This window comes from Gossypium raimondii, chromosome 1 (assembly GCF_025698545.1).
Source record: "Gossypium raimondii isolate GPD5lz chromosome 1, ASM2569854v1, whole genome shotgun sequence".
NCBI classification, from domain to species: Eukaryota; Viridiplantae; Streptophyta; class Magnoliopsida; order Malvales; family Malvaceae; genus Gossypium; species Gossypium raimondii.
In genome coordinates, this window is record NC_068565.1 from 9,219,684 (window position 1) to 9,233,644 (window position 13,961).

The following is a 13,961-nucleotide window of genomic DNA, read 5'->3' on the forward strand; positions in this document are numbered from 1 at the left end:
GGTTCATATTCGGTTGCTAAACAGAAAGCTTACCATGGGAAATGGGTTTCTTGATAGAGTGGAGGACAATGCGGTTTGTCAGAACTTGAAATGAGATGACACAATGAAAAAAGGTGATAGTTTGGCCGAGGGATACGTCTCAAAATTATGGGACTTCACCTGTGTCAGCGTAGCTCAAAATAACTTGCAGGAGTTGAAGGAGATTTGGGATCAGTGGAATAATGAGGTTAGGCAGTTATTCTATTCAAATTATGGGGATTTACCTTATTTACTTGATATGAAGGTAGACAAGCGTCTTTTTGAGCTCTTGCCCGCTTTTGGAACCCGACCTACTGATTGCTTCACGTTTGGAAAGGTTGATTTGGTGCCTACAATAGAGAGTACGTGGCATTACTTGATGTTCGAGGATTGGTGAGATGAATCTATTCGAAAGCGGTAAATGTGCCAACCTTTTTGAGGAAGCTGATGAATATAACGGGGATGAGCGAGCAATGGGTTACAGCTCGGATTAAGCAAAAAGGGGATAGCAGGTGCATTCCTTGGAAAACTTTGAAAGACCTCATTTTAGCGCACCCAGACACGAGGAAGAAGGTAGATATCTTTGCTTTAAGTATTTATGGTTTGATTGTGTTTCCTAAGACATTGGGGCATGTTGACGAGGCGATACTGACTTATTCGATCGGCTTGATAAGAGAGTTATGCCAGTCCCGGTAATTTTGGCAGAAACCTTGAGTCACCGAATGTGTCTTAGAAGAGCGGAGAGGTAGGTTCATTGGATGCGCGCAGCTCTTACTTGCTTGGTTCCACAGTCATTTTTGGAAGGAGGATAAGGTTTCATATCGGGTCTTCTTTGAAAGCTATTCACCATTGAAGGAGATAGTGACTACACCTAGGAGAGATGACATCTCGGAGGAGAAATGGATGGCAATTTTTCAGAATTTGCAAGAGGAGGATATTGAGTGGAGAGCTCCGTGGTTGCTTCCAGATGAGGTTCTATATCGGTGTCGAGATTTCGACTGGGTTCCTTTGATTGGAATTTGGGGAGCTGTTGGTTATGCCCCACTGTTAGTGTTGAGGCAATACAGGTCAAGACAGTTTGTGCCTGCAACTCATGGACTGGCTGAGTGTGAATTCTCGTATAAAGATGATGGTTACAAAAGAAAAGCTCGTGATATGGCCAATGCGTGGAATCAAACTCGCCGAATGAACAGATTAGCTGTGGGTCCAATGACAACTCTCGAGTACAACGAATGGTAGGTTAAGAGGATCAACGATAACATTCCTGGGCCAAGTCTGGAAAATAGTCAGTCGATAGAAGAGCATTTGCGTGTTGTCCTCATGAACTGGAGATCATAAAACAGGACTTTGAAAAGAAGAATGCAGAATTAGAGAAGAAAATAGAGCAGATGGAGGAAGAAAAGGTGAATTTGAGACTGGATGTAGATGTTCAGAAACTCGAGGCTGATAAACTAAGAAAGGGGAAGAATAAGGCTGAGGAAGAGCTAGATAGCTTAAAGATCGACTATAAGCAGCTGCGTTTGTCGATGAGAACTGCAGGGCTCGGAAAAACTTCAGAGCAGTGGCGTGAAGAGATTCGAGAAGAAAAAAATAGGTCAGACAGGTGGGAAAGAAAATTCCAAGAAATGCAAGCACGAAATGAAGCATTAGAAAGGAGCTTGTCAGAGAGCCAAAAGGAAAAGGGAGAACTAAAAGACAGAGTAGCTGAGTTAGAAGGGTCTCTTCGTCAACATAGAAGTCGAAATTCTGTAATAGAGATAAAAGCAAGCCTGAGTAAGATCGAAGAAATGAAGGGTAAAATAAAATAGTTGGAAGCAGCATTACAAAGTTGTGAGGGTCGAATCAAGCATCTAGAGGAAAAGGAAGGTCGTCAGAATGAGCAGCTTCATTATTTCCAGGATCAAGTCAGAAATAGGGATCACGTTATGGGAGAAGCTGTGGTGCAGATTCGTGAAGTGGCAGATCACTTGCAAACTTTGGCGGTACAAGCCGACACGTTGAGCGTAAAGTTTGAGCTAGAGTCAAATCGGGGACAAGAGTTAGCATCGTTGCTTAAAAAGATCAAGGTCTTAAGTATTAGGGCAAAGCCATATTTGTAGCCCATTCTATGTAAAGAGATTTATTTTCTAATAAATTTTTCTGAAAGTAATTGAAATTAGAATTAAACGCATTTTCTGCATTGCATTTTCATACATCGCATTGCATGCATTAGCAAATTATCAAAGGGTTCTGATTAATCAAAATCATTCCTCAGTTAACCTGGAATCTAACCAGCCAATTCAGCATCGTTACGGTACACGAGCGAAATCAAGAAATATGGACCAAAGGTTGGAAAAGCTCGAAGGGTTCCAAAAAGAAATGTAAGATCAGCTTCAGCAGCAAATGAAGGAACAACTTGAGAAAATTCAACAAAGTTTGATGGATAAAATGGAGGAATCACAAGGAAGTATGATGACAAAGTTAAAGCGATTGTTGACCGAAGGGAAAGATAAGGGAAAGAACTCTGTAACAAATATTGAAGAGGAAGACGAGGATGGACTCCAGTATCCTCCAGGCTTCACTCCTTTACATATGTAGCACCAAGCGAAAGTGTACCCGCGTAAATCTTCTGTCACGATTAGGCCTCAGCAAGTTCAAGCCGATGCTTCAAGGTCGATGAATTTTCAGGTCAGATCAGGCTCCATTCCTGAGAATAATACTGCCAATCCTATTGTTCCTGATTTTGATGAGGCAGTTGAAAAAGAGAAAACAAAAGAGGAATTACCAAAGCAATTTGAAGAAAGATAGAGGTGGATTGAGGAGAAATTCAAAGCGATAGAGACTACTGAAGGGTGTCATGGGATGGATGCTAAGGATTTAAGTTTGGTACTAGATTTAGTGCTTCCGTACAAGTTTAAAATGCCAGATTTCGAGAAATATAATGGGACCACCTGCCCTGAAGCCCACATTACTATGTTTTGTAGGCGAATGACTGGGTATGTCAATAACGACCAGTTATTGATACACTTTATTTCGAGGATAGCCTCACGAAATTGCGTCAAAATGGTATAATCAATTAAGCCGTGCTAAGATTAGCTCTTGGAGGATTTAGCACGAGGCTTTTATGAAGCAATCTCTGGTCATGTAATGTAAATGGTTCCTGATAGGATCACTTTACAGAACATGGAGAAAAAGTCGAATGAAGGTTTTAGACAATATGCTCAGAGGTGAAGAGAGGTGGCAGTGCAGGTCCAGCCACCGCTTCTTGAAAGAGAAATGACGATGCTTTTTGTAAATACGCTAAAGGCCCCTTTTATCACACACATGCTAGGCAGTGCCACGAAAAATTTTGCTGACATAGTCATGAGCGGTGAGATAATTGAAATTGCTGTAAAAAGCGGGAAAATAGATGTTGGAGATAATAACAGAAGACAAAATTCAAAGAAAAAAGAAGGTGAGGTAAACAACGTGAATACACATAGCAAGTCAATTACGGTGAATCAGCCTAGAAAGGTGGTGGCAGGTCAACAGGGTTCATCAAAACAGGAATCTGGTACAAGGCCAAGTAATGAGAGGCCTCAGTTTACACCCATTCCTATGTCGTACAAAGAGTTGTATCAGAATTTATTTAACGCGCATGTTGTTGCCCCATTTTATTTGACTCCCTTACAGCCTCCATATTCTAAATGGTATGACGCAAATGCACAATGCGATTACCATGCAGGAGTTACGGGGCACTCCATAGAGCATTGTACTGCTTTTAAAAAGCTTGTTGAGAAGTTGATTCAGATGGGCGTTGTCAAGATAGATGATTCATCAGGTACAGAAAATCCATTACCCAAACATACTGATGCAAGGGTAAACATGGTAGGTGAAGTTACGGGGAAGAAGGTCAAGAAGAATATTGATGAGGTAAGGATCCCTTTGAGGAGGGTTTGGAAGGAAATGGTAAGAAGAGGGTTGATTGTTTCGGATGTGGTGGAGAGTGACGAGACCCAAAATTATTGTGAGTTCCATCATGAGGTAGGACATGAAATTCAGGTATGTGAGAAGTTCAGAGCTCTGGTCCAGAGCATGATGGATGTTGGAGAAATAGAGTTTTTTGAAGAGGAAGAAAGAAAAGGAAGTATATGCGTATCGGAGTTAGAGACGAGGATTCCGAAGATTATCATCTCGCGCCCTAGGGTTACTGAAGTCAAGACACAAGTGACACCGAAGATTGTTATTCAAAAGCCGACAAAGTTTTTGTATAAGAATAGCAAGAAAGTCCCCCGGAATTATGAATGCGAGATAACAATTTCGGGGAAGGAAGCTTCAATTAGTGTTGCGAAAGAAAACCAAAAGACAGGTATTCGTGTGAATACTGAGAAGTATGGTAGTGGGATAAATTCTCAAGCAGAATCAGTAGAGGGAAAAGTCTTTGCAGCAGAGCAAAAGGAAGAGAAGAAGGCTGAATTAAGGCAATTGATTAATGAGCTAATAAAAGAAGAAGAAGCTACTGAATTCTTGAAATTTTTAAAACACGGTGAGTATAGTGTTGTAGAGCAGCTGCATAAACAGCCAGCTCGTATATCGGTGTTGGCCTTGCTCAAGAATTCAGAGGTGCATCGAAATGCGCTGATGAAGGCGTTAAATGAAGCCTACGTGGCAAGTGATATTTCTGTCAACCAATTGGATCGGTTGATCAACAATATAAGCGCTGATAATTTTATCTTCTTCAATGATGACGAAATACCATCTGGAGGTATGGGGTCCACGAAAGCTCTGCACATTACTGCTTGGTGTAAAGGAAGCCTGGTGTCGGGAGTTTTAATTAATAATGGGTCTGCATTGAATGTACTGCCCTTATCTACTCTCAATAGGCTACCTGTGGATAGCTCACATATGAAAACATGTCAAAACGTGGTAAGAGCGTTCGATGGGACGGGAAGGAAGGTTTTGGGGAGGATTGAGATACTGTTGCTGATAGGCCCAAATACTTATAAAGTAGATTTCATTGTTATGGATATCAAGCCTTCATATAACTGTTTATTAGGCAGACCTTGGATACATTCGGCGGGGGCCGTGCCTTCAATGCTGCATCAGAAGTTAAAATTGGTGACAGAAGGACGGTTAGTGACAATAAATGCCGAGGAAAGTATTATTGCGTCAGTGACCAGCAATGCACCATATGTGGAGACGGACGAAGAGGCGGTGGAATGTTCTTTCCGGACTTTAGAGTTTATTAATACAACATTTATTGCTGAGGGGAATAGAATTGAAATACCGAAGATATCCAAGACTACAAGAATAGGCCTTCAATTAATGGTGGGAAGAGGAGCTGTACCCGGAAAAGGTTTGGGAAGAGATTTGCAAGGAAGAGTTGAAGCACCAGTGATGAAAGAAAAGTTTGATCACTTTGGTCTGGGCTATAGACAGGATATAAAACAAATAAGAAGGGAAATAGAAAGAAGACAGGAGAGAAGAAAGGCACGTCTGACTGGAAATGAAGTTAGTTGGGAGCCTATGGTTTTTCCTCACATATCCAAGACCTTCGTTTCGGGAGGGTTTATTCATCCGGAACAAAGAGTGCTTGAGGTGGAAGGTGTTGAAGAAATATTAGGAGATATTCACATCAATGCCCTAGACACGGTTGAAAGAGAGACTTGGCTAGAGATTAGCCTTTACGAGCACGGAAGTGATCTCGGACAATTGATTGCGGAAGAGATTCCTGTAGTTTTTAGAGCTTGTTCAGAGTAAATATGCGGAACATCCTTGTCAATTTGACTTAAAATATAATTTCTTTATGGATTAGGCACATCTTAGATATTATAATAAATATACTTTTTCGTATGCATTTTTGAGCCAGTATTCTTTTATTCTTTTTTCGAGTAATTATTCTTTTATTCTTTTTTGCTACATCATTATTTATTCATTTCATAATCATATTTTGTTCATAAATTCATATATTCTTTGTATATTCTTTGGCACCTATCATAGGTCCCCAGATATCAATGATATGAGTGACGCTGCTTCAGACTCAGAATCACCTTTCGAACGAGATAGATGTTTAGAAGGATCACAGAATTTTGAAGATGACATAGACTGTGATGTATCTCCGGACTTATTGAGAATGGTAGAAGAGGAGGATCAGCAAATCTCACATCATAGAGAATCATTGGAGATTGTGAGTCTGGAGGAAGGAAAAGAAGTAAAGATTGGAATTGACATTTCTGCCAAGACAAGGCAAGACCTCATTGAGTTACTCCGTGAATTCAAAGATGTCTTTGCATGGTCATATCAAGATATACCTTGGTTAAGCACTGATATTGTGGTGCACCGTCTTCCTATAAAAAAGGATTGCAAGCCAGTTCAGCAGAAGCTCAGAAGAATGAGGCCTGACATTGTGCTAAAGATAAAAGAAGAAGTCAAGATGCAGTTTGATGCCAAGTTCTTGCAAGAGGTTAAGTATTTAGAATGGGTAGCTAATGTTGTCCCTATCCCTAAGAAAGATGGGAAAGTGCGAATGTGTGTAGATTATAGGGATTTGAACAGGCTAGTCCAAAAGATAATTTTCCGTTGCCTCACATTGATACTTTGGTAGATAATACTGCAGGCTATTCATTGTTTTCTTTCATGGACGGTTTTTATGGATATAATCAAATAAAGATGCACCCAAAAGACATGAGAAAGACCACATTTATCACTTTATGGGGAACGTTCTGTTATAAAGTGATGCCCTTTGGATTAAAGAATGCGGGGGCAACTTATCAAAGAGCTATGGTAACTTTATTTCATGACATGATGCACAAGGAGATTGAGGTTTATGTTGACGATATGATTGCGAAATCCAGAACGGAAGAGGAGCATGTTCAAGTTCTGCGAAAATTATTTTTTAGACTAAGAAATTTCCAGCTCAAGCTTAATCCAACAAAATGCACCTTTGGAGCTAGGTCGGGGAAGTTGTTAGGCTTCATAGTCAGTGGGAAAGGAATTGAAGTTGATCCAGACAAAGTCAGGGCAATACGAGATTTGCCTCCACCACACACACAGAAGGAAGTACGGGGTTTTCTGGGAAGATTGAACTACATTTCTCGATTTATCTCACAACTGACTGAGAAATGTGATCCCCTATTCCGTCTCCTAAAAAAACATAATCCAGGCATATGGGATGAAGAATGCCAGAAGGCTTTTGACAAATTAAAACAATATTTGTCTAATCCTCCAGTGCTATCACCACCTAATCTGGATAGGCCATTAATACTGTATCTAACAGTATTTGACAATTCTATGGGGTGTGTGTTAGGCCAACATGATGAGACAGGGAGAAAAGAAAGGGCAATATACTATCTCAGTAAGAAATTCACTGATTGTGAAGTGAGATATTCAGCTATTGAGAAGTTGTGTTGTGCTTTGGTTTGGACCACTTGAAGATTACGACAATATATGTTGTATTACACGACATTGCTAATTTCAAAGTTAGACCCCTTAAAGTATATGATGGAGTCGACTGCTTTGAATGGAAGGATGGCGGATGGCGATCTTGCTTCGAATTTGACATAGTGTATGTGAGTCAGAAGGTCATGTGAAAGGGGCTAATAGTGACTTCTTAGCTAGCAGAGCTTTGGTAGATTATGAGCCTTTGAACTTTGATTTCCTAAATGAGGATTTGATGTATGCGACAACCGTTGAAGAAAATCCCCAAATGGATCAGGTGTGGAAGTAAAATTTTGATGAAGCCTCAAATGCTGTGGGTAATGGAATTGGGGCAGTCCTAATATCTCCAAGCGGATATCATTATCCTTTTGCTAGCAAGCTGGATTTTGATTGTACAAATAATATGGCAGAGTATGAAGCGTGCATTATGGGCATTCGTGCAGCCATCGAGCGAAAAATCAAAGTGTTAGAAGTGTATGGGGATTCTGCACTAGTGATATATCAACTCAAGGGAGAATGGGAAACAAAGGGACTCTAAACTGATCAGTTATCGAAAGATGGTTCTCGAATTGATGGACGAGTTTGATGACATTACTTTTTGTTATCTTCCACGAGATGAGAATCAAATGGCTGATGCGTTGGCTACCTTAGCCTCCATGATCCGAGTGAATAGGTTAGAGGACATGAAGCCTATCCAGATGAGTATTTTTGAAACCCCGGCTCATTGCTATAATGTCGAGGAAGAGGGGAAGGATAATCATCCTTGGTATTTGAATATATTGCGATATGTAAAGAATCGTGAGTATCCAGATCAGGCAACGGAAAATGATAAAAGAGCACTGAGAAGATTGGCTATTGACTATGTTCTAGATGGAGAAATCTTGTACAAAAAAGAGAAGGATCAAGTATTGCTAAGATGTGTGGATGCAGTAAAAGCTAGAAAAATTCTAGAAGAAGCCCATGAAGGTATCTGTGGTACACATGCAAATGGTTTCACAATGGCCAGGCAGATCATGAGATTTGGGTATTATTGGTCTACTTTGGAAAAGATTGCATCAGCTATGCTAAGAAGTGCCATAAATGCCAAATTTATAGTGATAAAATGCATGCACCTCATTCACCTCTTCATGTTATGACTTCTCCATGGCCTTTCTCTATGTGGGGTATGGACGTCATTGGGCCAATATCGCCCAAAGCTTCTAACGGGCATCGCTTCATCTTTGTGGTTATTGACTACTTTACCAAATGGGTGGAGGCGACTTCATATGCAAATGTCACGAAGTCAGCAGTTAGCAAATTCTTAAAAAAGGAAATCATATGTCGATATGGAATGCCTGAGAGGATCATATCTGATAATGCACTGAATTTGAACAATAGTGCAATAGCGGAAGTCTGCAGTCAATTCGGGATCAAACATCATAACTCGTCGCCATACCGCCCAAAGATGAATGGTGCAGTAGAAGCAGCTAATAAGAATATCAAGAAAATTGTGGGAAAGATGACCGAGACTTACAGGGATTGGCATGAGAAATTACCATTTGCTCTCTTTGCTTATAGAACGTCTGTCAGGACGTCGACTGGGGCAACACCTTTCTCTTTGGTTTATGGCATGGAAGCAGTTTTACCTATTGAGATAGAAATTCCTTCTCTCCGAGTATTATCTGAGTTGAAATTGGATGAGGCAGAATGGGTTCAATCTCGTTATGATCAATTGAACTTAATTGAAGGGAAAAGGTTAAAAGCTGTTCGGCATGGTCAAATGTATCAAAAGCGGATGATGCGGGCCTACAACAAAAAAGTTCATCCTAGAGAATTTAATGAGGGGGAGCTGGTGTTGAAAAGAGTCCTTCCTATACAAAAGGATTTCAGAGGGAAATGGATGCCAAATTGGGAAGGTCCATATGTTGTAAAGAAAGCTTTTTCAGGGGGAGCTTTGATTTTGAGTGAAATGGATGGCAAGGACTTGCCAAACCCTGTAAACTCGGATTCAGTTAAGAAATACTTTTCTTAAAAAAAAAAGAAAGAAAGAAAAAAAAAAGGAAAATGAGAGGCCAATGTGAAAACCCGTAAAGGGCACTTTGAGACAAAAGGGGATTTGAGTTGAAAACCCGGAAAAGGGCAGCTCAAATGCTGATCAGGTGACGCATTCGGTGATCTTGCGATGATTGAACCAGTAGGAAAGGGGACGAAACATCTTGGGGCATCGACAAAGTACTGTAAATCTTTTAAGCACATGTCGGATTCAGAGTGGTCTTCAGGAAGTCTGTGCAGAGAAGTTCAAACTGCGATATCTGGGACACCTAGTCTTCATATTATTTATAGTGAATTGCTTATTCTTTGAATACTTTATTCTTTTCCAAGATACAAGTCAATTCCTCTTTTATTCTCAATATTATTGATAATTTATTCATTTCGAGTTATGCTCTCAATTCAATTCTATATATTCATTGTTTTTTTTTCTTTTGGCAAAGCATGTTGCATTAGAATAACGATTAATAGAGTAATAAAATTTTTACAAAGGATTTTGTATATTACTTTGGAGGTTTCTAAATAATATGGGAACCTGAAACAGGACTATTGTTCAGAACACACATGGTTTAAATGTGGGAAATCTGAGAGGGAAGAGTCTAAATTAAGACTATCTCTTTGGATTTTGTTGTTAAAAGCATTGATTAAACAAAATGACAAGATGTCGTATTGGTGACAAAACGTCAATGAACAAACAAGCAATGATCACCTTGCAATAAGAGGATGTTTTCTCGGAGAAGAAAATCTTTCATTTGTACATAGGCATTTGGTATGACACCCTGAGAATGGTATAGAGGTCCAAAGTGCTTCACATTGCGATAAGAGAAGATCGAGAAGTCATGTTTTTCTACCCTTGGGTTACAGTGAAAAGATGATACAAATTTTGTGTCCCAGTGGATTAAACTTTGAAGTTTACAGTAGGGGGCAATCTGATTAAGTTTTTCTTTGGAGATGTCAGCCAAGCAAGAAGGCGTTGTAGGACGTCGGTGATAAAATCTTAGTAAACTTTGAGTAATGACAACCTAAGCGGGGTCATTCTCTAAAAATAATATTTTACATTCATTCATACACGTCTAGTTAGGATCATTTGATTTATTCTGATCATGACATCCTAATCATAAGGCATAATTAGGTTCATAAATTGAATTATGAAGGTCATGTTCCCCAGAGAACAAACTGGTGAAACTTCAGTCTTATCTCCCTGAAGTTGCAGTGGAGCAGACAGAAGAAATCAATCCTATCTCCCTGAAGTTGCAGTGGAGCGGATTAACATCCAGATCTTATCTTTACGAGGTTGCGAGAGGCGAGATCATATCCGATCTTATCTCCACGAAGTTGCGGTGGGCGAGCGAAAAAATTAATCCTATCTCCCTGAAGTTGCAGTGGAGCGGATTAACATCCAAATCTTATCTTTCTGAGGTTGCAGAGAGCAGATCGCATCCAGTCTTATTTCCCTGAAGTTGCAGTGGAGAAGATAGAAGAAATCAATCCTATCTCCCTGAAGTTGCAGTGGAGCGGATTAACATCCAGATCTTATCTTTCTGAGGTTGCAGAGAGCAGATCGCATCCAATCTTATCTCCCTGAAGTTGCAGTGGAGCAGACTAAAAATAGCAAATTTTGATCTTTCGAGAAGCTACAAAGTACAAATCCTATCTCTCTGATGCTGCAGTGGAGTGGATCGAAGCACTAATTCCTATACTTCTGAAGATGCAGTAAGAAGGAATGTGGCTACTTGAAGAAGAAGTGCGCCAAGGTCCAGCATGACTGGGCAAAATTGGGCTTTTTAGTCTTTGCTCAGTTCCTGTTACACAACAACGAGCAAAGAGAGGCAGCTGTAATGCCCAATTTTTAGGCCCAGACTCGCATGAGCAAAATAAAGCAGATTTAAATAATTACAAATCAAAATGGGGCCCAAATAAGTAAAGCCCAATGGCCCAAATTGCTAACCCTAATCAGCTAGCCCAAAATACAACACAGAGAGAAAAGAACCCTCCAGAGCCTTGGCGCCGCAGCAACTGTCTTCGCGCATGAACGCACCACAGCCCCGCTTATCGCGCACGTCACCCTTGCACATGAACTCTTATCTAGTGCACCTGTAAAACCACGAACATCATTAAGAGGATAAACGTCAAAAAACTTGTAAAACGATTGAGGGAAATATAAAAGGGGAATCAATATATGTAAAGGGGGTGAGCAAATTTTTGAGAGAAAAATTAAAAAGAAAATACAAGAGAAATAAAAGACATTTTTGAAGGTGACGACTGGTTGTTTCTTTTCTTCTGTTCTTTTACCATTTTCATTTTACTTTTGTTTTTCTATTGTTTCTAAAACAAAAGAGATTAAAGAATGGGAGTAAAGGAAAATTTACCAGCGTGGCATCGTTGAAGCCTCGGCACAATGACAAAGAAAGAAAGAAAATGGTTTTTAGGGTTTGAAAAAGGGGCTTTTAATTGGTTTTAAAACGGTGTTGTATTTGGTGTACCAGAATACCAGTGCGACCCGACCCATAAACCCGTTTGGATCCGCTTTTTTTTTAAAAAAATAGACTATTTTCGCCATTAATCCTCATGATTTTCGGTGCTTTTAAAATTAGCTTATTTATTTATTTTAAATCTTACTGCACATTTTATTTTTGTTTCAAATTGGTCCGATGGTGTGCAGCGTTTTAGGGTGGGTTGGAAAATTACTTTTTCGATCCTTTATCTATTGCACCGGTTTTAATTTACTCCATTTCTTGTCTTTATTTTCAAAATTCGGCATTCAACTTCTGTTTGATATTTTAATTTAGTCCTTAATTTGTTTTTTTATTTTATTTTTATTATGTTATTTTATTGTTTATTACTTGTTAATTATTATTATATTATTATTGTATGTATGTATGTGTGCATATATATATAATATATATATATTAAATGTTTTAAATATATATGTAGTACGTATTTTATTATTATTATTATTATTACAAAAAAATTTATATATAGTTTATATACATATTATATATATTCATATTTTATAATTATTTATATTTTCATGTTTCATGATTCACATGTTTATACATTTTATAATATGTACATATTATAGATTTTATTATTATTTTATTTTTAGCCTTATATACATATGTATGCGTATATACTTTTAATATATATATGTTTTCTATATTTTATGATCCAAATATTTATATATATATATACGTATACATAGATATATATTATTCTATACCTTTATAAATATATTTTAAATTTGTTTTTTTAAATATACATATATCCATATTTTTATAATTACTAATATATTATGTTTATACATTATTATGTTTATTTTTTTTTAATGCATGTACATTGAATTATTGATTCATTTTCGTGATTTCGTATACGCATATATGCACGAGCATTTCATCATACTTTTAAAGAAAATTTATTTTGGTTTCGTTAGCATCAAAAGTTTTTTTTTTAAAATTTAATATTTGGCAATCATGATTCTCGAGAAAGATCGTGTCCTAACTTACTGGATCGTGATCATTTTTTTTCGATGAATTTTGAAAGCTAAGTATTCATTTCACAATAAATTTGCAATTTTTAAATTAAAGCTTATTCTCGGGAATCCAAAATGTCAAGTCCTAACTTACTGGTCGTGATATTTTGTCAACTCGAAATAAGAATTTCTAAAACCAAAGACGAACTTGATTTTGAAGATTTAAAAATATTGTGCCCTAACTCACTGGGTGTGATGTTTTATTTCTTTGAAATAAGGATGTTTATCATTTTAATTCATTCACGAGTTAATTTTTTTTTATTTAAAATCTTTTCAAATTTTCGACATCAAGACATAAAATAATCAAATTTGGTACCGATTTTTTGGCGTCACGAGGGTGCTAATCCTTCCTCGTGCGTAACTGACTCCCGAACCTGTTTTCTCAAATTTTGCAGACCAGAATTGTTTTTTTTTGGTGAGCCGATCACACATTAATAAAGGATCGGTGGCGACTCCAATTTTTGTTTTCAAAAAAATGGTTTCGACATAATAAATATTTTATTTTATTAGATATAATTTTAAAAGTTATTTTCAAAATTTTGAGTAATGGGTTTAATTGATATTGGGTTAGTGATTTAATATAAATATAAATATATATAATATTCAGATCGGGTTGAGTTCAGGTAAAAAATATTGTTCTAAAAACGGATCTTCGGACTTAAACATTGATTATAATAGTGACATAAAGAAAATTCAAGAATAAAATAGGAAGCTTCAAATTTAGTCATTCTTGTTTCTACGTAAGAAACATTCTATACAAGAAAACCGTGTGTCGTGCAAGTCTTGATTTAAGTTTGGGAATTGAATTGGGTTTTAGTAAAACCGTGTTAATTCCAGCGTCTAATTTTGAGTCATTAACAACTCCAACCAATTTCCACGTCAATTTTTCTACCACTGGCTGGACCCCACTTTATCATATTGGGACCCACTTTGTGAAAATTCCTATGATGATCGTGCGGCTCAGGATTTCTCACATCTTTTCATGATCATT

The 13,961-nt window shown here is 37.9% G+C and overlaps 1 protein-coding gene across 1 annotated transcript; it reads left to right on the forward strand.

Annotated features, from left to right (window-relative positions):
- The first annotated feature begins 3,273 nt into the window (after positions 1-3,273).
- LOC105786759 (uncharacterized) lies at positions 3,274-7,951 on the forward strand. Its single transcript, XM_052628320.1, has 5 exons — positions 3,274-4,457; positions 4,533-5,732; positions 5,977-6,346; positions 6,532-7,271; positions 7,789-7,951. Exons 1-5 carry the CDS (start codon positions 3,274-3,276, stop codon positions 7,949-7,951), a joined length of 3,657 nt encoding a protein of 1,218 aa, XP_052484280.1.
- The last annotated feature ends 6,010 nt before the right edge of the window (positions 7,952-13,961 follow it).